The sequence below is a fragment of the Pteronotus mesoamericanus genome, unplaced genomic scaffold, assembly GCF_021234165.1.
Source record: "Pteronotus mesoamericanus isolate MK-2021 breed Mesoamerican mustached bat unplaced genomic scaffold, CSHL_Meso_final scaffold_54, whole genome shotgun sequence".
Lineage (NCBI taxonomy): Eukaryota > Metazoa > Chordata > Mammalia > Chiroptera > Mormoopidae > Pteronotus > Pteronotus mesoamericanus.
The window spans coordinates 25,602,614-25,627,715 of NW_026555321.1; the positions used below are offsets into that span (position 1 = coordinate 25,602,614).

Sequence of the window (25,102 nt, forward strand, 5' to 3'; positions counted from 1 at the left end):
ATCCCCTAGGTTTACATCCCACAATCTCTTGGTGCATGTACTGCACTGGCAAAGATTTCTCCAGAGGCCCCCTGAAAACAGGACACCCCTCCAAACACAACCCAAGTATTCTTTCTGGTCAGTCTTAGGGAGCAGGGGTGACCAAGAATTGGTGTGTAAATGTGAGGAGGGGGGCTCATCTTGTCAGTGGTGAGGATGTTTATATATATACAAGCACATACATACTCCTCATTCAATACCGTGTGTAGCTACTCTTTATCCAGGACATGCAGAAGGTGGCAGGGTATTTGTATCAAACTCTATTTATGTTATATTTACAGTATACCCTGGCAAACACACACACACACACACACACACACACACACCCCCCCCATGCGGTCTGACCATCTAGACCAGACTGTATAAGCTAAGGCATAACTGTTCAATATCAGGAACTTCTTGAATACTTTTTGCCCTCACTTAGGGAACTCCTTGATTCATCTTCTCTAACAGAAACTCAAAAGTGCAAAGAGGGAGAGGAGAGAAAGAAAATGAGAGATGAAGAAAGTCAGCCATTGTCCTGAACTTTTAGCACTGGGGGAAAATGAGGAAACTATAGGGTTCTGAGAAACCCCGAGAGCTGGGATTAGAGAGAGATGTCTTTTTGTGGGCAACCATGGGGAGGTGGGGTATGACTTGTCTCCCTTCTCTCACCTCCCTGTCACTGTGTAGACCAGGAATTGCACACCGATTCCTTAATTTCAGTACTTGGTAAGGCTGTTGCTCTCCACAGCCAAGAGTGCCTCTTGCCTTTCAGTTACTGGGTGCAGAGAGAGGTTCTGTCCTCCAGTGCTGGCCTGGTCAAACTCCACCTCACTGAAGGTTCTGCCTCCTCTGCTTTATCTGCTGGGGATAGCAGTTGGGAGGTGCTGAGAGCCAGCCTTAGAACAGAGAGCCTCAGCCAGTTGAAGGAAAGACTCTATGTATTCTCTGTTATCATTCAGCAAGCCAGGATTATATACCCAGAACATAACTGCACACCTCGCCAATGATTTATGAACACAACATACACTGGGGTTTCAGTAAGCACTTTGAGTACGAGCCATATGCTCTGTCCAAAGATATACACTGCCCACCCTGTCACTAGGATACTGACTTACACTGTATGCACACATTTGCAGCAAGCATAGACTACCCAACTGTCCATGGGATACAGTTCGAGCCACAGAAAGCACAAACAAACAAGCCCAGAGCAGTCCACTTTTTTTCTGAAACTCCCCTTAGTCATCCAGACAAAGGCGCAGCAGGTTGCCAGAAGTGATCAGACACTAGCCCTGACCAGCCTCTTGGGCTTCCCACACCAGTTGAGCCTCTCTCTCCAGCCTATTCTTTCCAGCTCCCCTGGCCCAAGCAGGCTCCAATCCCTGTCTCAGGGTGATGCTCCTCAAAATCTACATGGCTTCATCTTCTACCTTCCAGCCTCCCAGGGATGCTTGAGGGAGAAGGGGGCCACCCTGAGTGGGAGTCACTTTCCTTTGGGCCCAGCTACTCTAACAAGGATCCCACCCTGACATTCCCATGGCAGGACCACCAGTATAGGCTGAAGTGGGAGGTATAGGCTCAGTCCTTATGAGGAGTGCAGCTGCCTTGGGAGCATTAGTCCGCCTGGACCTGCAGCCACTGTTAGGAGGTTCAAAGTGGGGGGCAGCAAGGGACAGTTTGCTGGGTATAGGGTCCAGCCCAAGATGCACCAAGTCTTAGCAAGAGCAGGATGATATCTGTTATCCCATAGGAGGACTGAAGGTGGACCACCCCTAATCCTGCCTCTGGGCTGTGGACTGCAACCCGGTGGAATGCCTGTGTCCCTGAGCTGAAGTACTGAAGCACCGTTCTTAATTCGTTATTTGAGGAGTCTCAGTGAAGGAAAAGAAAGAAAAAAAAATTAGATTTCTACAGCCATGCAGTATGGTCACCCCTTTCTGATAGTCCCAAATCTCTTATACAGCTCAAGATAAGTGAATTATGATTATTAAAAATAATAAGCCATTCGTTACATTTGTACAGAAGTTTTCATCTTTCAGAGCGTTTTCCCAAACAGGATTTTTATATATTTGGAATATACTTTTCTAGCTGTTATAGCTGACTGGTAAAATTTTAAAGTATGGGAACTATAAACGGAAAGAGCCCACACATCTAGTCCCTCTGTGTGAGAGGTGAAATACAAACTTTCATGGGTGCAAAAACCACCACGAACCCTACCTACAGTCGCGCCTTGTGAACAAACCGCGGGAAAGTCTCTGATGAGTTTAAACAGCCGCAACACACTAGCGATGACGCAGAAAACAAACAATCCCTGACAAAATAAAGCCGCAGCAGCAACCACAAATGCCCCCCTGTCCGGCTGCCCTTCTCTCGTGTTTATCTGGAAAAGGATAACATTTTGCTGAAAATTTCTCTCTTTTAACTAGCTGCTGCACAAACAGGCGCGACGGAAATAATATAAGTCCGTGTTAAAAGAAAGAACAAGAAATTTATTCGAGAATTGACAAAACAACAAAAGTGCTCTAGTTTCTCTCTAGAAAATTTGGTCCTCCAAACGACACACTACAGAACAACCAGGTCTAGGAATTTCGGGCAGGCCGGCTCAAAAGCCCGTTAGGTCCGACTGCTGCCCAAGGTGCGAGAAGCAAGACGTTTGAAAAACAAAAATCAGGGACGAGCCGTCCCTGCAGCGTCCTCCAGGCAGGCTGTGATCTCCCGGTACTCTGGGCTTGCATCGGAAGATCCGGGAAATTTTGTTTTTGATTTTTGTTTTAATAGGAAGAGGGGGGAAAATCCCCTCATTTGTAGAGGAAACCATCTTTTACTGAGCATATTCTCCTACCTCTTTGAAGACAGCTTTTTGCAGGCCTGACAGGAATTCTACTTCAAGTTTCCTGCAAGAGATTTTCAGGTTTTGCTCTAGCAAACTCCACGACCACAATACTTCACCGGTTTTCCCGGTGAGTTATTTTCTTTAACAAATATATTTTTAAGCATTATCTAAAATAGCGCTCCGGATCTTTGTAGCAAAACCTAGCCAGCAGCCCGGCCTGGAGGAGCCCGAGGCGCCGGGATGCAGAGCGAAGGAAACGCAGCCTTTCTCCGAGCCGGGATGTGGTGTAAACCCGGGCGTAGGCCGCCCAGCGAGGCAGCCCGGCTTCCTGCTCGGGCCCAACCCCCATTCAGCCCAGTGGGACCTGGCGAGCGACTTCTGAACAGCTTCAAGAGGGTACGGAGCAAATACTCGTTCGTTCCTTTTCCCGGCGGCTCGGGGCTCGATGTCGGCCCAGACCCGCTCTTCTAGACAAGGATGGCGCGGCAGCCGGACGGGCAAAGCTGAGCGCGAGCGCACAGACCTGTGTGAGATTGCCAAGCGGTCTGCGCCGCTGACGCCTGGCTGCGCCTCAGCCCGGGCACTTCTCTCCACCTTGAATTTTGGCATGGGGTGTCCGGCCCGGACGCTGCGGCGCCCGGAGAAGACGAGGCCTGCAGAAAAAGTGCGCAGAAAGGCGGCCTGCAGGAGGGAGGAGAGAAAGGGCATAGAAGGCAGGGAGGCGAGCACAGGAGGAGAAGCGGAGGAGACAAAGAGGAGCAAGAGGAGCGAGAGGAGCCAAGAGGCGCGAGGAGGCGAAGAGGGGCCGCGGGCGCTGGCTCAGGAGGCAGCCCCTACGGGCGCGCGGACTGTTTGGCTGCAGTGGCTGCGCCCAAGGCCGGCGTCGTGCGTCCCTGCATCCTCGCATCCGGCGTGCGCTGCTGGACTCTCAGAGATCGAGGCGCGAGTGCAGCGCGCCGGTCTTGCTGTCGTGGTCCCAGTAAGAGCAATGCATCATGGCGAGCTCGGGCTGCCGGGCGCAGGCGAACTGCAGGCCAGGGGCGTTGGTGGGCGCGGGCGCCGGGGGCGCGGCTGTAGCCGGGCTGGCAGGGCTGAGCTGGCTCGGGGGCGGTGCGGTGGCCCCGTGGTGCGGCGGGACTGGCGGGGGTGCGGCGGCCGCGTGTAGATGGTGTGCGTGCGGGTGTGAGTGGGAGTGCGGCGGCGGCGGGGGCGCGGCTGGCGGGCCCCCAAGGCCGTTGTACGAGTTCACCACGCCGGCTGGCAGCGCCATGCTCTGCACGCGTGAGTACGGCCCGTAAGAGGCGGCCGGGCCTGCCAGCCCCTTGACCACCGCGGCAGCGCCCGGACTGCCCGGGCCCGCCGCCGCCGCCGCCGCTGCGGCCGCCGCTGCAGCCGCCGCCATCTGGCAGGAGGCGTAGGGCATGGGTGAGGGCGGCTGCGGGAGCGGCCACGAATTGTTGAGGAAGCCGGACTGCAGGTATTTAGGGGGTGCCAGGTAGCCGTAGCCGTCGGCTCCCGCGCCCGCCACGCCACAGCCACTCGCCGCACCTCCGGCCCCAAAGAGCCCCTTGCCGGGCTGGAAGTGCGCGGGGGGCGGCCGGAAGGGCCGCTTCATGCGGCGGCGGCGCCGGTAGTTGCCCTTCTCGAACATGTCCTCGCAGGCCGGGTCCAGCGTCCAGTAGTTGCCCTTGCGCTCGCCGCCGCCCTCGCGCGGCACCTTGATGAAGCACTCGTTGAGGCTGAGGTTGTGGCGGATGCTATTCTGCCAGCCCTTCTTGTTCTTTTCGTAGAACGGAAACTTGGCGATAATGTACTGGTAGATGCCGGACAGCGTGAGTCTCTTTTCAGCGCTCTCACGGATCGCCATGGCGATGAGCGCCACGTACGAGTACGGGGGCTTTTGCGCCGGGTCGGGCTTCTCCGGAGCTGTCCCGGCGCCACTGCCGCTCTTGCTTGGGCTCGGCGGCGGCGGTGCCTCGGGCTCCTTGGCTGCGCGGCCAGTCTCCGGGGCCAGCAGGGCCCCCGCGGCGTCCTCGGGCTCGGGGTAGCTGGCCATCATGACAAAGCCGGCGCGCAGCGGCCAGGCAGCCCTTGCTCTTCTTTGCTAGCGCTGGCGCGGCGAAGAGCCTGGGCGCACAAGTCCACTCTCAGCCGAATCTCAAACTTCTGGAGCCTGCCGATGCCGCGGCGCTCGCTCGCTGGCGGCCTCTCGCCCCTCTCCACTCTTCTTTCCGTTCCCCTGGGGAGCAGTCGGCGGGAGCAGTGCTCAGCCTCTGGCCATGGGGAGTCCGCCCAACAGAAAGGGGCTCCGGCCTCGCCGCCCCTCCCCGCCAGGCCAGTCCCCGCCTCGGCGGGTTTTCTTCACCGCTCTCTTCCCCTCCCCCACGCTCCGGTTTTCGAAGCACGACCCGCGTCTCTGGCGGAGCTGCCTCCCGGAGTCCCTAGTGCGCCAGGAGCCTCGCTCTGTTCTGATTCGTATGGGCTCCGCCGAGTTCCGCTTGCGTCAGGCGCCTTCGCCCCTATAGCTGGGCGGCCAGTCGTGCACGGGCGAGTTCATCTCCAAGTCACTTTTTGTAAACGCTCCGCACAGCCTGGACTCGCCTTCCCCCTCCCAGCGAGCCTGGGGGCCCGGCGGATAGCCGGGCTCACGCTCTCACAAGCCCTGGAAGTCTGGCGGTGTTCGTTCTGCGGGTCCGATCGCTCTGCGGGTCCGTCCGCTCTGCGGGTCCGTCCGCACTCGACCCCGTGTCCAGGGAGCTTGGGCCCTAGCGAGGAGAGGCGCGCCAAGTCTCCTCGCAGCTTTCAGGTGAAAGAAAATCGACTCCTTCGCTCGGCCCTTTGCTGCTATCTTGGGACTAAGCCTCTAGCTCAGGGCTGGGGGAGGGGCGGGAGGGCGAGGGGGCTGGACGGGGGTGGGGTGGAGAGAGCCGCGCGGTGGCTTTGGGAAAATCAGCCCAGAAACGCGTGTCCCTGAAGGAAGAAACTTCGGCTTGGCCTGTTCCTCGCGCTCTCGGTGTGACTGGGCCGGGTTGGGGCTAGGGAGAGGATCGCTGGGAAGAGGCATCCAGGGCTTCCTCCCTTTCTTGAGCTGCCCAGGACCTAGGCACCAGACCCTTCCTCAGAATGTGTGCGTAGCCTACCGGTTGGATGTGTGCTTTAATACCAAGTAGACCCCGTTTTGCTCCTGCTCCGACACAGGCGAGAAGGTTGCCCCCGTGGAGCTTTGGGTGACTGTGTGTCTAAGGGCACCGGTAGTACATCTAGAAGTCAGGGCGAGTCTTCTGGCCTTGCGACACTTGAGAGACTGGCTGCCCACGTGCACGTTTAAACGCATGTAGAAGGTTTGAGATTTACGAGGTAAAATATTTACACTCATATGTGGGTAATGATATATGTATCACGTCATGTATCAGAGTAAATGTCGCTCAGGGTTTTTACCTCTTCTTATTATTTCCTCTGTCCTCCGCTCTCTTTCTTTATTCTTCCCTTCCCTATGTCCTTTCCCTGCTTTCTTTTCTTTCTCAATTCTTCCCGCCTCCATCGCTGCCAGTGTATATATTTCTGCTACAGACGAGGAAGAACAACATGCTGTGAGGGAGGCACTTTTCCAAATCTCTCTCATGACAAGCCATTTGTTCTGATCTCTCTCCAGGACTGAGGGGTGAGTTCTTACCTACCTTCAGCAGAATTCTGATTGGGACCCAGTTACATGTGCATGAACAAACATTGCCTCAGGGGAAGTCAATGACGGCCAAAAAAAAAAAAAAAAAAGGGAAAGAAGAAGTCAGGTGTGCCTTTTAACAGTTAACAGACTTACAAAAATTCTGTAGTCAAAGTGTGAGAGAGATGGCTCATGTTTTGAGTCCCCATGCTTTAAACTCTGTGGTGCTGAGGGGGCAGGGATCCTTTGTAGAGGAAGGTGGACTGAATGGATGTCCTGCAGGTGTGTGTCAGTGATTGGCATGTCTGGAGTGGTTGGCCTAATGCCTGTCACCACCTCGTCCTCCCAGGCTGTCCAGCCTCTGAGGAAGTCACAGCCCACCTGCACGTGCTGCTTCTTCCCACGCGGGCCTATGATCTGCATTCTGAGGTTAAAGGAAAGGCGGAGAGGGTGATGAGGCTCTTGGAATTCAGCATCCTGAAGATGACTCCAGAGAGTTCAGCAGAAAAGCTTGGTCTGATCACTTCAGTAAGAGGGTGCAGGGCTCTCCTAAACTCATCTCAGTAAATACCCTCTTCCACCCACCATTGAAAATATCTCATAGTAGCTTGGTGGTTTTCTCCGACCGCTCCCAACATACAGCGGGGCAAAGCAGCACTTCTTCACATCCTCTGTGCCCGCTTCCTGAGCAGGAGTGCAGGTGTTTTTCTTTATCCTCACTTGATGGGTGCCCAGGCTATGGGTGGGAGTTCTGTTTGGGCTGCTGCCGATTAACTGCAGTGCCCCTCGTCCCCCAGGGCCTGGGCAAGGGAAAAAAAACAGCTTGAGCTGGCCCCACCTTGGGGTGCTGCCATCTCTTCTGCTCTTTTTTTCTGACCACCCAGGCTGGCTCTCCGTCCCTCTCTCCCCCTTGCAGGCATTTCCGCTTCTGGCCGGCAGCAGCCAGGTGTAACAGCATTGTTGTGTGTGTCATCACTTCCCCGAATTCCAAACTCGGCTCCCTTTTCAGCCTTTTAAGGAGTGTGTGTGTGTGTGTGTGTGTGTGTGTGTGTGTGTGTGTCTAGGGGATGGGGGCAAAGGAAGGAGTGCCTCTAAGGGATTTTTCTGAGTGGGAAAAGAGGAGTCCTGCTCTCCCCAGGTATTGATCTCTCCAGGAAGCAGCGGGGCGCGCCTTAGTTTACTTCTCAACCCTCTTGGGCAGGCTGGGGAGGGTCCCGCTTCCCGGGGAGGTCGGGATCCCGCCTCGCGGGGCAAACCATGCGGAGGTTTATGTGGGACTCCAGGGCTGACCCCTCTTCCCGCGGGGCCTCGGCGACCCAGGGCCCCGACTCAGTGACCTCGGGTGGTGCCCACCTCCAAGGACCGGGCGGAGCTCCTCGCCTCTACCGCCTGGTTTCGCGGGGCCTGCAGCTGCCGCTCAGGAGCCGCCGGAGCGCCTTCTGTGGACCCCGGGCCAGACAGAGACCCGCCGACGGAGCGCGGTCTCCTCTCCGGCGCCTCCGAGGCCCCTCACCGGCCCCCCTGGCTCCGACGCCCCGGCAGCCGGCGCGAGCACAGCACTCGGCTCGGATGGAGGGAGACGCTTCTGTCGCCGCGGCCGGAGTCCTGACGGCGCATCGCCAGGTGAGCGGCGAGCGGCCCGCGGCCTGGAGGCAGGCAGCGCTGACCTGCCGCGGCTCCACTCGTCCCGCACCGCCGCCGCCCGCCTGAACCAAGCCCTGCGGCCCCCTTTCCTGGCGGAGCTCTGAAGCATTCCGGGTAGGTGAGGCACCGAGCCCTCTGCAGGCCTCTCTTGTGGGCATGGCCTCTGTGGCACGCACGCGGGAAACGGGAAGCCGGACTGTGTTTCTTAGTACATTCCCGCACAACTCCACACCTCAACTGTCAGCACTACCCCAATTCCTCCCCGCCACTCCCACCCCTCACCCCACCCCCACCCCCACCCCCACGAACTCCAGGGCCTTCTCCTCAGGTCACATCCGTCCATCCATTTCTTCCAGTCAACCCAGGATCCCCTCCCCTTCTTTTCCCCACTACTCTCTCACACTCACCTGTTATACAATACATATTAGTTCAGATCCTGCACATCTTGGTGTAAAATATGTCAGTGTAATTCCCGGACTCTACGTTTCTTCACACACTGGTCACCCAGCTATCTCATGACACAGAGTCACCTCTTGGCTCCATGTCTGCGAGTCTGAGTCCCAGAACATGTTGTCTCTCTGATGTCCTTGGTCTGTGGTTAGGGTGACTGGGTGGCCACCTGGATATTGCCATGATGAGGTTACTGCTCTGAGTTCATTTTAGAAGCTTAGGCACAGATCATACCCCTGATGTGCTTTAACACACACAGGCCACTCACGCAGGCTTCGTCTCTGTTTTGTAGCTGAGCTAGCTGCTGCACTGTCAGTCTGCAGGCTGAGATGGTTGCACAGTTCTTCTGCACACACCCACACAGCTCCAGGCCCTAGGCCAGCCGGAATTATTCTGCCTGGATGGGATTAGCAGAGTCACTTACCCAAATATGTGCTAGAGAGAGAGAGTGAGAGAGAGAGAGAGAGAGAGAGAAGGGAAGGGGGGGAGAGAGAGGGGAAGGGGGGAGAGAGAGAAAGAGAGAGAGAGAGAGGCACAGAGGCAGGCAATGGCATTGCCCATTCTGGGGAAGAACTCACAGATGACAGCTGTTTCCAGTTGGTAAGTATCTTTTTAAATCCCACACCCCTGACCTTGTTGTAGCTGGGCTGGGAGGCAGTAGGTCAGAGTTCTGGGCTCCTCTTTCCTTTGCTGATACTGGGTTCCACCAGCCCCTCTGTCCTAAGGAGTGTGTGCCCTACCCTCTGCAAGGCAGACTGCAGGGCAGTTGTAGGCCTTTCTCCTGGCTGAGCCTAACTCAGGGAAAAAGGCAGAGGAGGCTGGTTTCTGGGCCATGTGAGGTCCTCCCCTTTCTAAAGACCTCTCGGATGCTCCAAAAGAGAGAATTCTAGGATGGCAGGAGCTGCTGGCCAGCTTCCTTTGGTATCCCATGGCTATGATTCCGAAATAGTCCAAAGCCATTTTGTTCATTCTTAAACAGTGAATACCCTACCACTAGGCCCCAACACACACTCAAGAGTGCGATGTGTTGTTGTTTAGAGTTGCCTTGTTGCCTTTCTCCACACCTAGACTGTAAGCCTTGGCAGGTGAGACTCTGTCCTCCACTTCTCAGTGCTTCCCACCACGGTGGGCTCAATACATTCTAGTGGGATTGGAAAATGGCCCTGTTCCACAGAGAGACTTGAGAGATGCCGCTTTCCTTGTAATGAAGCTGGAATTTCCAAGAACGGAACTGCAGGTGGAACACAGTGGCTAGACCACGGAGGGCCAGCTCAGGATTTGAGAGTCCTCTGCTGTTTGGGGCTCTCTCGTCATTATGGCTGCACAGCCATGCTGCTGAACTCTAGGCAAGGACACAGGACACCTTGGTTCCTTAATTATGGTGAGGACCTGTCTGAAATTTCACTCAAACTAAACTTCTTACAAGTAGAGAGGCCTCTGCATCTGTGGCAGCTGGCTTGCGAGGCGTAAGACCTGCTGTCTGGAGCTCCAAGTGGGCCCATGAGGGGATGCCTGAGAGAGCCCTTCCCCTTGGTCATCATCCCACCTCAATGTTCTCTCCATAAATGTGCACCATCTAAAGAGCCTCCATGCAGGAGGGCAGTTTTAGATGCAGCTTTGATGAAGGGCAGAGGAAGGGAGGGAGAAGGGTTGAGTTTTGTATTTCGTATTGCTGGCCTCCTGAAGATTTCCCTCATAACAAATACCAAAATGATGTATGTGTATGTATATGCTGCATAATTCATATATGATAAACAATATACATCTCAAACATAGAGCTTGATGTATTTTTACATATAATGCACCATGTAACCACCACCTCGATCCAGATATGAAACATTAACATTTCTGTCACCTCAAAAGTTTCCTTTATGTTTTTTCCTCATCAATACCTGAACCAAAGATAATGCATATTCTGATTTCTATGACCAATGATTAACTTTTCCTGCCTGCTTTGAGTATCATATAAATGGGGCATATATGATACTCAATGGGATGTATACTTATGTGCCTGACTTCTGAAGAACATGTTTTTGATAGTCATCCATCTTGTTACATGTGACAGATATTCATTTCCTTTTATTGCTATGTAATATTCCACAATATACTTACCCCTTTGCCTATCTCATCTGATGGACATGTGTGTTGTTTTCAGTTTGAGGATATCATAAATAAAGCTGCTGTCAACATTTTTGTACATGTCTTTTTGTCAAGGGCATTTCTTTTTTTTAAAACCTCATCGGAGGGCACTTTTTCCCCATTGGTTTTGGGTGGGGGGAGAGAGAGAGAAACATCAATTGGCTGCCTTCTTGTATGCACCCCAACCGAGATTGAACATGCAATCCGAGCACGTGCCCTGACTAAGAATTGAACCCGTGACCCTTCAGTCCACAGGATGATGCTCCAACTAACTGAGCCACACTAACTCAGGCAAGGGCATTTCTTTACTCTTGAGCAGGTACCTAAGAGAGTAGGCATATGTTTAGTTTTAGTAGATATTGCCAAACAATTTTTCAGAGTGGCAGAACAAACTACAGTGCTAGACAGACAGATGATGGACAGACACACATGCCATAACAGGGTCTTTTCCTTATAGAAAGCATTCTCTAAAGACCACTGTGTACCTCCAGCTGTTATTATTTTTATTATCACTATAAAGGAACAAAATAGCTATAATTTTCTTAAGAAGATTTTATTTATTTTTAGACAGAGGGGAGGGGAGGGAGAAAGAGGGAGAGTATTGTGTATGTGTGGTTGCCTTTCAAGCGCCCCCTACTGGGGACCTGGCCCACAACCCAAGCGTGTGCCCTGACTGGGAATCCCACCAGTGACCCTTTGGTTTGCAGTCCTGTGCTCAATCCACTGAGTCACACCTGCCAGGGTGCTATCCTTTATTAAGAACTTATTTTGAGCCAGGGACTTTACATGCATTCTCTCATTACATTTTTCTGACAAGCCTAAGGGGTTGGTACTATTCTTATTTTATAGATGAAGAAACTGAGGCTCAGAGGAATTAAGTAACTTTCTGAAGGCCCCCAGTGAATAAGTGGCAGCTTGACTTTGGAGCCCTGAGTTTCACTTCTGCACATGTGTCTCTCTTTGTCCCTGCAAGGTCAGGAGGTCCTTCCTTCCATTTGACCAAATCTAGGTGCTATTTATGAGATCCATTTCCTATGACTTCTGGTCCTCCCCACATGCACTGTCACACCTAGGCTTGCGATTTGTGTTTACACATATACACACAGTCTCACAGCCACATACACTCACTGGAAAGAAGGACATAGGGGCCAATTCAGTGAAAACCTCAAACCTTGCCAGGCACTGGGCTCAGCAACCTAATGGGGTTCTTCTCAGAGAATTTGTGAAAGGAGATTGGACCAAATTGTTTTTGGATGCTGCAGAGAAGAATGCAGAATCCATCCTTTCCTGGGGGGAGATGGGCATTTGGCTGTCCTCCAAACAAGTTGAGCCAAGCCCATAATCATGATGCCTCAGAGGCAACCTGGGGCATATCCCTTCAACTACAGGGCTCAACCAAGGATGCTCATCTTCTCCTAGAAGGAGATGATAGGCTGGAGATGGTGCACCTTGCCTGGGGGAAAGTGGTAAGAATGTGTGTGGTCTGAGCAGGGAGACAGCATGATGTCTAGAGAAAGGCACTTTAGGACAGAGTAGGGACTTGACTAGGCCCTACTTAGAAGGATCGCTCTGAGAAGGAGAGTCAACAGCCTTCTCAGGATGTCCTGAGGGTGTTGTTACCATGTATCCAAGCCCCTGGGCTTGACTGAGAGGATTATGCTGCCCCATGGGTGGAGGCAATATATGGGTGCTATACTCTGTGCAGCTGGCCCCTCCTCAGGCCTCTTTTTAGACTAATTGAGGCCTTGCTGGCTCCGGGTTTGTAATTGGGGGTAATTGCTGACAGGCTGCTGTGGTTGTACAAGCAAGCTTTTGTTGGGGAAACAGTGGTCAGGATTCTGGGGCTTTGGGTGGGAACAGTCCAGGATCTGGTGTGCATTGTCCCAGGCTCTTGGCCCTAGTCTTTTGCTAGGAGACAGCACTCCTGAAGATGGGAGCTAGTAGCATATCTGAATAGAAAAGAACCCCCTCATGTGGGTGATGGGAACTCAGGTCCAGACATATACAAGGTCTGCTTGGGCCACAGAGGTAGTACAGATGGACTGGAAATCCTGGTGCCTGGTACTGTCATTGATGCACACCCGCCCCCCACCCCCCATAGGCTGTAGTTATTGTGGTGGAGTGGTTAAACAGACATCTGTCCAGATACTTATTGATATCAGTCTGGGAAATGATGGAACCTTGCTGAGCGTCAGAGTTTTACAATTCTATCATTCTTTCAATAGGCAATAAATTCACATGTACCAAAATTAAAAAAAATAGAAAGCTTACCTCAAAAAGCCTCTCCCGCACCCCTGTCCCCAAGTCATCCTCACAGGCAGTGACTCTGTTTTCACATGTAGACTGCTGGACATATTTCATGCATAAACAAACATTCTATGTATATTGCTCTGCCCTTCCTCACTTTTTACACATGACAGCATCTAATGCACAGTATTCTGCGTCTTAGAAGTTTCTCCATATCTGTGCATTCTTTTTTAGAGCTGCATGGTATTAGGTTGTTTCCAATCCTTAGCTTCTATAAACAATACTGTAATGTATAATCTTGTATATACCTATTTTTTTTAGGTATGTACATATATCTATACAAAAATTTCTAAAAATGTAGAGTTGGGTCAAAGGGTAGGCACACTTGAAACTTTGACAGATGTTACCGGATTACCCTCCTCATAGATTGAAGCAGTGCACACTCCCACCGAGAGTGTGTGAGATGCCTATTTCTCCACAGCCTCACTAACACACATACTTCTTTTTAAAGAATGAATTTTACAGATATAGTTGAGTACCCCTCCACACCCTCTCTTTATGCCTCTCTGTCTCTCTCCTAAGGTGATTACCATGGTAAATTTGGTGCTAATTATTCTGACAGCTGTTTTTATAGTTGTACTATGTGTGTATCCACTCTTAGGCAATCTTTAGTATTGTCTTGTGTTGCATAAATTTAGATAAACGGTATTCTGCTGTTGCAGAAAGATGCTTGCTTTTTCATTCAACATGATGTTTGTGAAAAGTTCCTGGATGATATACAGATAAACTCCATTCATTTTCACTGTGTTGCACCATTCCATTGTATGGCCACACCACGATTTATTTATTCATGTTCTTGTTGAGGGACATTGGGTAGTCCTGCTATGCATGTTCTTATGTATGCCTGCTAGTGCTCAAGTGCTACAGTTTACCAAGAAGTAGGTGGCTGCTGGATCAATAGGTATTGACATTTCTAACTGTACTAGTTATTGCTGAACAGAAGCTCAGCTTCTTCATCTGTAAAACAGAGTGATGCCTGTACCCTGGGAAGTCCATGCCAGTGAGTGTGAGATGGTAGAGGGCAGAGAACATGAACTTGGATGCCAGAAGATCTAGACTTAAATTCTGGCTCTGTAGTCCACTTGCTGTGTGACTTTGGTCCTGTTATTCAGCCTCTCTGGGCCTCATTTTCCTCATCTGCAAAACAATGATGGTGGTTTCTAGGTTTCAGGGTTCTTGAGAAGATTAAATATGATACTGTGTGACAGTACTTAACATAGCATCTGGCACAAAGGAAGCACTAAAAAAGCCTAACAATAATTATTAGTAACATTATTATTGTGTCTTTTATCTCTGTTTTAAACCTATGTCATATTTCAATCCTATATATAAAATAGGAAAGAGAATAATACAGTGAACCCCCAACTGGTTTCCTCTGTATCTCCACAAATTTCTTCACTCTTCTCCCACCAGATTCTTTTGAAACTAATCCCAGACATGTCTATTAATTACTTCACATAAACATATGATTTTATGTCCCCTAAATAGAAGCACTTAAAAAAGGCCACCATACCATCATCGTACGTAAAAATTGTGAGTGAATTTTTTAGTATATCAAATACTAAATGTTAATGTTCAAATTTCCTCAATAGTTTCAGAAGGATTTTATAGTTGGTTTGTTTAAGGATACAAACAAGATCCATTCATTAAATTTGGCAAATATGTGTCTTAAGTCTCTTTTAATCTATAGATATCTCTCCTTTCTCTCTTTTTCTATTTGCAATAGATGTTTAAAGATAGTAGACCACTTATCCTGTGGAGTTTCTCAGAGCCTTGATTCTGCTAATTGCATCTCTGTGACATCCTTTAAAGTGCCTCTCCTCTGTATTTCCCGTGTATCGGTAGATCTAGAGGTTTGGTTAGATTAGGTTAGATATTTTGGCAAAAACACTTTACCAATGGTGTTGCATACTTGCATCAGGAGACACTAATGTTTAGTTTTTTTTTTCTCTTTTGACTTTAAACAGATCACTGCTTAGAGCCATCATTCATTAGGACTCATTAACAAAATGGTGATATTCTAATTCATTCCTTTTTCATTCTTTCTTTAAAATATTTTATTTATTTATTTTTTTAGAGAGAGGGGAAAGGAGAGAGAAAGAGAGAGAGGGAGACATCAATGTATGGTTGCCTCTCAAGCCCCCCACTCCCCAGGGACCTGACCCACAACCCAGGCATGTGCCCTGACTGCGTATCAAACCAGTGACCCTTTGGTTTGCAGGCTGGCACTCAGCCCACTGAGCCACACCAGCTAGGTCTTCATTGATTCTTCATTGACTAACTGTTTATCAACCATTTGATTGCCTTGAGGTAGGGTCTGTGAAGGACAGGCAGGATGAATGATGAATTCTTCTTTTATTTAATGACAATGACAATGGAACTCTAAGCGATTATTTAGGAAGTGGCTGATTTTGTGGGTCTTGAAATATATTAGACAGTGTCTTCCATCCAAAAGAAAAGAAAAAATGAATGAACGATCACATTATTTGTGGAGCCCTTATTCTGTGCAGTGCTGTTTTAGGTATAGGGATGGAGAGAGGAGCAATGTGTGATTTCTGCCTACCGGGAGCTTCTGGTGACAAGTATACAACCTGTACATAGCTCCCCAGTTTAAGATACAGGTGGCATTGGAGGAAAGAGGAAGTAAAGGAAGGTTTCTGGCTGGGCAATCTGGGAAGACCTGGCAGGTAAAAGTCAAGTCTCCTAGGAGAGGCCAAAGCAGGACTGAGTTGTCCAGCAATGTCACTGCACATGCTGTGGGCCAGAGGACAGCATGTTATTGCTTTAATCAAGAAGCACTTTTAGCTGTGTACTTGTCGGGTGTCAACGTATATGCCAAGTTCTCTGGTGGACATAAGAAAGGACCTAGTTTTTACCTTTGAAGAGTTTTCTTCAGTCTGATTGGGAATAAAGACAACATATTCTTAATCCACAATAAATCACAAACAAGCCTGGTGTGTAATTTGTCAAGTTTTTCTTACTGTGTATGCCAGAAACAGGGCTCCGAAGGGGAGTTGGTTATACCTCCTTCTTTTAACATGCCATTGGCCATCTCAGCGTGCCCATGTTTTGGGTGCTCTGTTTTCTTGTACACTCCTTCTTTCAAACTAGGATGCAAACTAGGGATGCATCCTTGTTCATGTGGGCCTTCAGGCATGGTAAAGGTGGCTTGCCTATCAGCTTATCCTCAGCTGCTTGCTGGTTATCCTTTGGATCTGCTTAATGCTCACCTTCTCTTGGAGGTCTTCCCTGGTCTAATAATCTATATCGGCAGGCTGGGCTGGCTATTTGGGCTCCCATGGCACCTTGTCTGTGCTTTGTCTATCTCCTTCTGCTAGACTGTGAGCTCTCTGAGGGTAGAGGCTGTGTTCTTATCATTGTATTCTTAGTGCCTGAGGTACCTATAGGTCTGGCATGAAATGTTTGTTGAATGAATGTGTGGGATTGTACATTTCATTTTTTTTTCTTTTTTCTTTTAGGTGAAGATTTAGACTGGGAAAAGAATTCAAATATTATTAATTATTTACTCTTTAGTATGAATCAGTCCAGGATTTATAGTTCTGTGAGAGGTAGAGAGTGGGAGGGAGACAAGTGTTAGGGGTCTGCCTCTGTGTGTTCATGAAAAGTAAGGCATCAAGACGAAGAATAGGGGACTTCAGCATGGCAGAGGACCCTAGAGGGCTCTAAGGCAAAGGCTATTGGCAGTCTTGCTAGGCGCCTGGATGGAGGAAGGCAGATATAGCTTCAGGGTGTGCCAGGCTGACCGGGGTTGGCTTGCCTCATGGAGCAGAAGCAGGGCTTGCTGGAATGCGGGGGTCTTCCTTGCTTTGAATGCACCGTTTCCCCACTGAGACCGGCCCCCTGGAAGCAGCAGCCAGTGGTTGAGGCCAAGGCCAGGGCCAGGGCCAGGGCCCGAGCAGGTGGCAGGGTGTTCTTAGCCTGGGTGGCACAGGGAGCCTGCCGAGCCCAGTATGCAGGCCCTTTCCGCTCCCCCCACCCCCCCGCACAGCATGTAGGCCACCAGGCTCACCAGTGCAGACACATGCATCCAGGGTGGCCAGGGCCACCTGGGGTCATGCAGGTGGGGCGCCTCGCCTTCCTGTCTTCTTGATATCCTCAGTGAGCCACCATGGCTGCTGGTTTTCCCACGCAGCCAGCCCCTCAAACTGTCACTGCCTGCCTCTAAGCCCTGCCTCGGATGCCTGTCCCAGGAAGGGAATAAAGGATCCGTTGAGCTGGTGGGACCCACTGCAACTTCCCTGTTTTCAGAAGGCATGGTTAAGGCATTCTTTAGGTAGCAGTGGCACTGGAGACAAAATGAAGTCCAGGTGGAGTGAACACCTTGTGTGGGGAGGCTGGCACTTCATTAAGGACGCGCACGACTGCCTTGGCTCTGATTTTCTATCAGAAAAGAGTGCCTATGTTTTTCGGGACTTGGCAAAGGCTTCTGGGACATTATTTTATGTTATGAGATGGTGTTTTCTTAATTTGAAGAGTATATGACTAGAGAGCACAATCATGTAAGTGTGGGTATGTACCTACACAGTTGCACATACATACCACATATATGTGTGCCTACGTTCACACAGTTGTGCACAGATACACGAGTGTTCTCGCTTGTGTGTATGCACCCTCAACCCCCACCTCTTTTCCTTCCAGGTTGAGTCTTAGGAAAACTGCCGATCAAGAGTGTCTCTTATAGGACCCAGCCATGGGGAAAGGTGGATGCCAGGTGGAGGAGGGTCCAGCTCTGTCGCTTAAGCTTATCTGGATCCCCAGGTGGACACAAACCAGGACCACCTTGTGACCCTGGAGGAGTCCCTTGAACCCACCCAGAAGAAGGAATCTGGGGACATGGAGGAGGGCTGGAAGACAGTGGAAATGCATCCTGCCTTTATGGAGGGGGAGCTGAGGCGTTTCGAGGAGAGCTGGCTGCCTGGGAGACAGAGCTGAATGCCAAGGTCCAGCACCTCAGCCAGGAGATGAAGGCTCTGCGGCGCTCCCAGGGCTGCCTGGAGGCCCAGAAGAGAGAGCTGCAGCAGGTTGTTCTGCAGATGAAACAGAGGAAACGCAGCAGCAAAGCCACAAGGCTCCAGCTCCCAGCCCCAGAGAACAGCTCAGTTCCACCCTTGTAACACAGGTGACATTCCTGTCCCAGCTCCAGCATGTGACCAAAAGGATGCAGATGCTTCAGAAAGGAAGGTTCCTGAACAGCTCCCTGAGCTGCCCCAACTGGATTCCTAGTACCTGTGATGCTCTAGGACCGTGGCACCCTGGGTTCCTACCACACAGCAGATGGGAGGATGATGAAGTGTCCCAATCAGCCTCCTCTGAGGACAGCATGTGTGGACTCCTAGGGGAAGGGGGACAGGATGGCACTTTCTTCATTGCAACCCAGGCCTCCTATCTGCTGCCTTAGCTTCCACTCTCCCTGTTTGTGGTCCCTTCTCTCTGTCCCTCTCCAGGGACCTGTCTTCTCATGTTCAATCGGACACTCACAGGGTTAGCTAGCTTAGGGAAGCCTCCTTCCTCCTGAAGTATCCCTGCTTCCTAGGTGGATTGGCCTCACTGGCCAGATTAGGGCCACTCCAGCATCCTGCATCCCACAGCTGTTGGAATCCTGCCTGCTGCTCTGGGCCCCCCTTCTATTGGTTTATGAGGCTTGGATGGTCCCTTGCAACCTTTCTCTACCTTTTGTGAGACCAGCGATGCCTTGAAGACAGTGTCTACACCATGTCTGGGTCAGGTGGTAGGAGTGTCCTCAGCAGAGTTGATCAACTCTGACACCAGGAGCCCCAACTCTCCCTGACCCCTGGCTTTCAGCCACCTCAGCCTCAGCCTCCTCCCTAATGGCTTGGCCCCTCACCTCTTCACTGCACAACCACAGAAGGGTCCCAGAGCTGATCCACCCCAGGACTGCCTTTAGGTGTCACTCCATGGTTGGTAGATTTTGTTATTCATTCATTCTTGCGCATATGAACATATCCATGTACCACCTCTGTACTGACCCCATGCTAGGCCTGGGGGTCTGTAGAAAAAGACCTTGTTCTTGCCCCTGGGGAAGTACAGTTAGTGGGGGGTTGGATAGGTAAACAAACAAGTGCAATTTGGTACAATAAATACTGTGATGAGAGACAGCTGAGGCTGTGGAAGTGGAGGAAGAAGTCTTCCTGGAGGAGGTGATGTTGGGACTAAATCTTGAGGGATGAGTAAGAGCCAGGGGAGGTGAGGAGAATGCATTCCAGTAAGAAAAAGCATGCGTGTACAGGCACAGAGCTGAGGTAGGGAGTGGTGCTCTCAGGGAACCACCGGTGGCTGGGTTTGGCAGTATCCAGTGCAGGGGAGGGGTGGTGGGCAGCAGGCAATGAGGCAGCCATCCGGGGCCAGGTTAACAAAGTCTACAAGGAGAGCCTAGGGGCGCCTCCCTGAGACCACTTGAGCAGTCAAATAGAGTGAAAAGGAGAGTTTGTGTGTCAGGAAGCTGACTCTCGCTGTAGGAGGATGGCTGGAGGCGACCAAGGCTGAGGCTCATGGAGTCCAGGTGAGAGATGATGGGCCTGAGGTAAGAAGAGAGCAGGTGGATGGAGAGAAGGGCACACCTTGACAGACATTTAGGAAGTGAAATCTGTGAGACTCGATAACTGATTAGAGTCGGAGTGAGGGAGGAGTCAGAACAACTCCCAGGTTTCTGAATTGGTCAAGTGAACATACGGTTTGGTCATTCCCTGAGGCAGGGAAGGTTTGGAGGCACAGATTTCTTGAATGAGATGATTATCTGTGTGGAATGTGTTGTGGCTGAGGTGCCTGAGGGGCATCCAGGCGGAGATGTGTGGAGCCACTTGGACGTGCAGATCTGGACTCAGGAGAGAGAGAGATGGCACAGGATGAAGTCACTCAGGGAGGGCGTGGAGAGAGCGAGAGAGAACGTTAAAGAAAAGAGATGGGTAGAATTGGAGAGCCTGTAAAATGACTGAAGCAGGAATAGCCAAAGAAGTGGGAAGTGACCAAGAAGTGTTCAGAAGACAGTAGTCAGGGCGGCTCAGGACCCTCTCGCAGGCCCACCTTCTCTGGACTGGCAGGTCTGGCATGCTTTGCTTCTTATGGGGTGATTGGTGTTTTAGTGGTGACACATTCAGAGGGCACAGTAAACTACTTGTGGGACAAAGGTGGGGGGCTTCTTACATGCTTTAAATACTCATAGTTACTATGATGCAACTCTTATTAGGTGTTGGTTATATAGATTATCTCATTTAATCTTCCAGCAGCTCTTTTCAGAATAGATATTACTTTCCCCACTTTACAAAGGAGGAAACTGTGGCTCAGAGAGTTTAAGTGTCTTGCCCAAGGTCACACAGCTTGTTAGAACTGGAGCTGGGATGTGAAGTCAAGTGTCTTTGCTTTACATATCCCAAGTTTTTGCTTTGTTTTGCTTTGTTTTGTTTTTTACTGCTCTATGCTTTTCCCCCTTAGCATACGTTCAGTGGTGGCTGCCTCCTGGATTGGCGTCTGAGCCTGGCCCGGTTTACCCACACCCTCCAAGCCTCCAGGTCACGGGGACATCAGAGGAGACCCGTATCCCAGATTAGCCCTAAAGACAACATGCTCCTGAAGAAGAAAGAGGAGGTCTAGGCACAGCTGAGGCCTGTGATGGGAAGGGCTTCCCGAGAATCAGTGGGGAACTTCCTCCTGGGAAAGCCATGAGAGAGGCAGTTCCTCTCCTGGGCCAGGCATCAGGGAGTCAGGGCCCCAGCTGTTCCTGCCCAGCCGCCCGCAGCCGTGAGTGCCCACCGCCCACCGGAGACAGGAGGCCCTGCCTGCTCACTGCCCATTGTCCCTGCACCACAGTGCTGTTTCCCATGGGCCTCCTGTTTATACAGGAAGCCTCTGCTCAGAGATGCCACCTCCCTCTCCTGATGGTTGGCCCTAAGCTTTAATTCTTCACAGGCAGCCTCAGTGAGCAAGGACTAGAGTTAAGTTATCACTGCTCAGTGACTATAAGAATTAGTATAGCAGAGCGGGTAAAAGCATTGCCTTGCCGTGTGGCTGCCCGGGATTTGGATCTGGCCGTTGATTAGTTGTATGACCTTGAGCATTCACAATAACTCTATGAGTGCAGATTCCTCCTCTGCAAGATGGGGAATAGTATTCCCACCTTTCTTACAGGTTTGATATAAGGATAAATAAAATAAAGTGTCTGGAACATGATATATGCTCAATAAATAATAGTATTTGTTATTATTATTACTTTTTCTTTGCCTCCCACTTTTAGTCGCACCAAATTTCAGCTCTGTTCCAATTGCAGGTGATAGTTTTAAAATATGGCTTCCAAATTCTGTGACACTCCTCCTCTTGAGAGTTGGGGTAATGTTCCCGCCCCTTGAATCTGGGTGAACTTGTGACTATCTTGACCAATATGATACAGCAGAAGTGACACTGGATCACTTCTCAGGCTTTGTTTTGGTTTCTGGAATGTTTATGCTCAAAGCCCTGAGTCACCATGTAAGAATCTAACTATTCTGGAGTTTGGCAGTGATGAGGATCCTTCTTCCTGGGTGCACTACCAGAGAGGCAGGAAGAGTTTTTCCTGTTCAATAAAAATTTATTGAGTAAAGTTTCAAAATGGTGGACTGAACTCAAACTGGAATTCCCTCCTTTACTGACAAATGATGGCAAGAGTTAAAAAGATAAAATAATACAGAGTTGCACTTAAATTATGAAGGGATACTCTTTTTTTGAGTTCTTTTATTTATTTATTTTGAAAGAAGTAACATTTTATTGAACACTTACTATGTGCTAGGTAGTTTTTTTTTATATATATATATATATTACTTTCAGTAGTATTTTGTATTAGTTTCAAATGTACAGCATAGTGGTTAGATAATCACATACTTTACAAAGTGGTTCCCCAATATTTCCAGCATCCACCTGGCACCATACATAGTTATTACAATATTACAGACTATATTCCCTGCGCTGTACTTTACACCTCCTTGACTATTCTGTAATTACCATTTTGTACTTCTCAATCCTATGAAGGGATACTCTTGATAGACCAGAAGTGATAAACATTCCTGGAATAAAGAAGTAAATCAAATGGGACACACATATGTCCAAAACATATGCAGAAATAATTATGTCTCAGAAGTACACTCACTCAAAAATCACTGGCCAAAAAACATTTGTAAAGCACTTACTATGTGCTAAGGCTTTGCCACTATTATCAGTGTATTTTTATAGTCAATGGTTGTTTAGAGATACCCACATGTTTGCATTTTCTTTGCTTACTCATTCTTCCTTTAGAGTTTAGTTTCTTTCTTCCTGAAGTATATATCTTCATAGCGCTTTCGCCAAAAGTCTGCGAGAAGTCTTTTGTTGAAATTTAGAAATTTCATTCTCCCTCTTAAATGTTAGTATAGCTGGATATAGAACACTGAAGTTAACAATTAATTTTCCTTAGCTCATGGAAGATACTTGGGATATTCTGTTACTTTCTGGCATCTGTGGTTGCTATTGAGAAGTCTGTGGTAAGCCTCATTGTTCTTTTGTAGGTATTGTGTCTGTTCTCTCTAGTTGCTTTTAAGATTTTATTTTGGTATTCTGTAATTTTAATATATTTATAGGCATGGAATTATTTTTGTATAATCTGCTTGTGGACTGGAGTTACTCTTTCTTATAAAGATTCATATTTTCATCAATACTGAGAATAGTTGGCTCATATCTTTTAACATTACCCCTCTCCCATTATTTTTGTTCTTTCTTAGTACAAATTTGTTGAACTTCATTTTCTCTTTTCTCTTAATTATCTTTCATGGTTTTGATTGCTTTGCATCTCTGTGAAATCTTATTGGTGTTTTCTTCATAGCCATTGTCTAATTCAGGATTTCTCTCTTTTTTTAAGTATATTTTATTGGTTATATAATTACAGTTGTCCCAATTTTTCCCCTTTGCCCCCCTCCACCCAGTACCCCCCTTCCCTCTAGCAATCTCCCCCCTTAGTTCATGTCCATGGGTCATACATGTAAGTTATTTAGCTTCTCCATTTCCTATACTATTCTCAACACCTGCCTGTCTATTTTGTACCTACTGATTATGCTTTTTAATCCCTGCACCTTTCCCCCCATTCTTCCCCTTCCCGATCCCAGCTGATAACCCTCCAAATGATCTCCATATCTATGATTCTGTTCCTGTTCTGGTTGTGTGTTTAGTTTTTGTTTTTTTTTTTAGATTCAGTTGTTGATAGTTGTAAATTTGTTGCCTTTTTAATGTTCATAGTTTTGATCTTCTTCTTTTTCTAAAATAAATCCCTTTAACAGTTCATGTAATAATGGCTTGGTGATGATTTCCTTTAGCTTTGCCTTGTGTGGGAAGCACTTTACCTGACCTTCCATTCTAAATGATAGCTTTGCTGGATAGAGTAATCTAGGCTCTTGCAGGCCCTTGCTTTTAATCACTTTGAATACTTCTTGCCAGTCCCTTCTTGCCCGCAAAATTTATTTTGAGAAATCAGTTGATAGTCTTATGGGTACTCCTTTGTAGGTGACTCTCTGCTTTTCTCTTGCTGCTTTTAAGATTCTCTCTTTATCTTTACCTTGGGCATTTTCATTATGTTGTGTCTTGGTGGTGTCCTCTTTGGGTCCAACTTGTTTGGGACTCTCTGCGCTTGTTTGTCTATTTCCTTCAAATTAGGAAAGTTTTCTTTATTTTTTCAAATAAGTTTTCAATTTCTTGCTCTTCCTCTTCTCCTTCTGGCATCCTATGATTCGGTTGGCATGTTTGTAGATGTCCCAGAGTCTTCTTATACTCTCCTCATTTATTTGAATTCTGTTTCTTCTTTCTGTTCTGGTTGAATGTGTATTTCTTTCTTAGGTTCCAAATCATTGATTAGAATCCTGGCTTACTTCCTTCATTGTTCTTTCCCTGTAGATTTTTCTTTATTTCACATAGTGTAACTTTTCATTTCTTCCTTTATGTTATTGCCATATTCAATGAGTTCTTTGAGCATCCTGATCACCACTGTTTTGAACTCGGCATCTGTGGGTTGGCTATCTTCATTTTGTTTAGTTCTTTTTCTGGGGGTTTGTTCTACTCCTTCATTTGGGCCAAATTTCTTTGTCTCCTCAATTTGGCAGCCTCCCCGTGCTTGTCTTGTGTATTAGGTAGAGCTGCTTTGACTTCCTATAAAGGTATCTGTAAATTCTGTGAGGCAGAGCCTTAAGTAATTGCCAGGGTAGGGCAACCTGCTTCAATGCTTTGTGGGTCTGTGTGGGGGCAGGACTCAGAGAGGGCACTGTGCCACTGCCTGACTTCTGGGCGTTTTCCCATCACTCACCCCATTTCCAGTCACTTCACCCACTCCCTGTATCTGACTGGCACCCTTCCAGTTGCCCTGGTGTTGAATCCTAGCATGGGTAAGTTTGTGTACATTTTAAGACTGTGTGGGCCCTTTAAATGGAATGTCCTGAAAATCTGGCAGTTTCTTATGCTGCCCCAGCCCCAGCCTCCATTGCTTTTTACAGCCAGAAATTATGGGGATTTATTTTTCTGGTGCTGGAAGCTTGGGCTGTGTGGTCTGGCCTGGGGCTGGGATCGCTCGCTTCAAAGGTATCCCTCCTGATTTTTATCCACCATATGTGAATGTGGGACTGCCTGTGCCCATCCTGCCACCACTGCCTTCTCTCCATGCCACATCAAGTCACCTTGCCTCTCTGCCCAGTCTCTGCATCTTTCTCCCTCGTACCCGTCTGGGTGAATGTGGTTTCTTTAAATCCTTGGTTGTTGGACTTCCATACAGTTTGGTTTTCTGAGAGTTCTGGGTGTTGTTCTGAAATTTAGTTGCAGTTCTTTTCATGGTTGTGTGAGGAGGTGAAGTGTGTCTACCTATGCCTCCATCTTGACCAGAAGTCTCTCAGTAGTTCTCCTTTCAGCTCTATCTATTCTACAATTTTACCCATCTATTAAAATTTCAATTTTGATGACTATATTTTTTTCATTTCTAGAAGTTTCATTTGGTTCTTTAAAAACCTGCCTAAGATTTTATTACAGTTTCT

At 49.0% G+C, this 25,102-nt stretch overlaps 1 protein-coding gene and 1 pseudogene across 1 annotated transcript; one reads left to right on the forward strand and one right to left on the reverse strand.

The window, feature by feature from the left end:
• Window positions 1-3,782: 3,782 nt before the first annotated feature.
• On the reverse strand, window positions 3,783-4,913 carry FOXL2 (forkhead box L2). Its single transcript, XM_054595110.1, has one exon. It carries the CDS (start codon window positions 4,911-4,913, stop codon window positions 3,783-3,785), a length of 1,131 nt encoding a protein of 376 aa, XP_054451085.1.
• Window positions 4,914-7,772: 2,859 nt separating this feature from the next.
• LOC129088117 (nucleobindin-1-like) lies at window positions 7,773-18,299 on the forward strand (annotated as a pseudogene).
• Window positions 18,300-25,102: the final 6,803 nt, after the last annotated feature.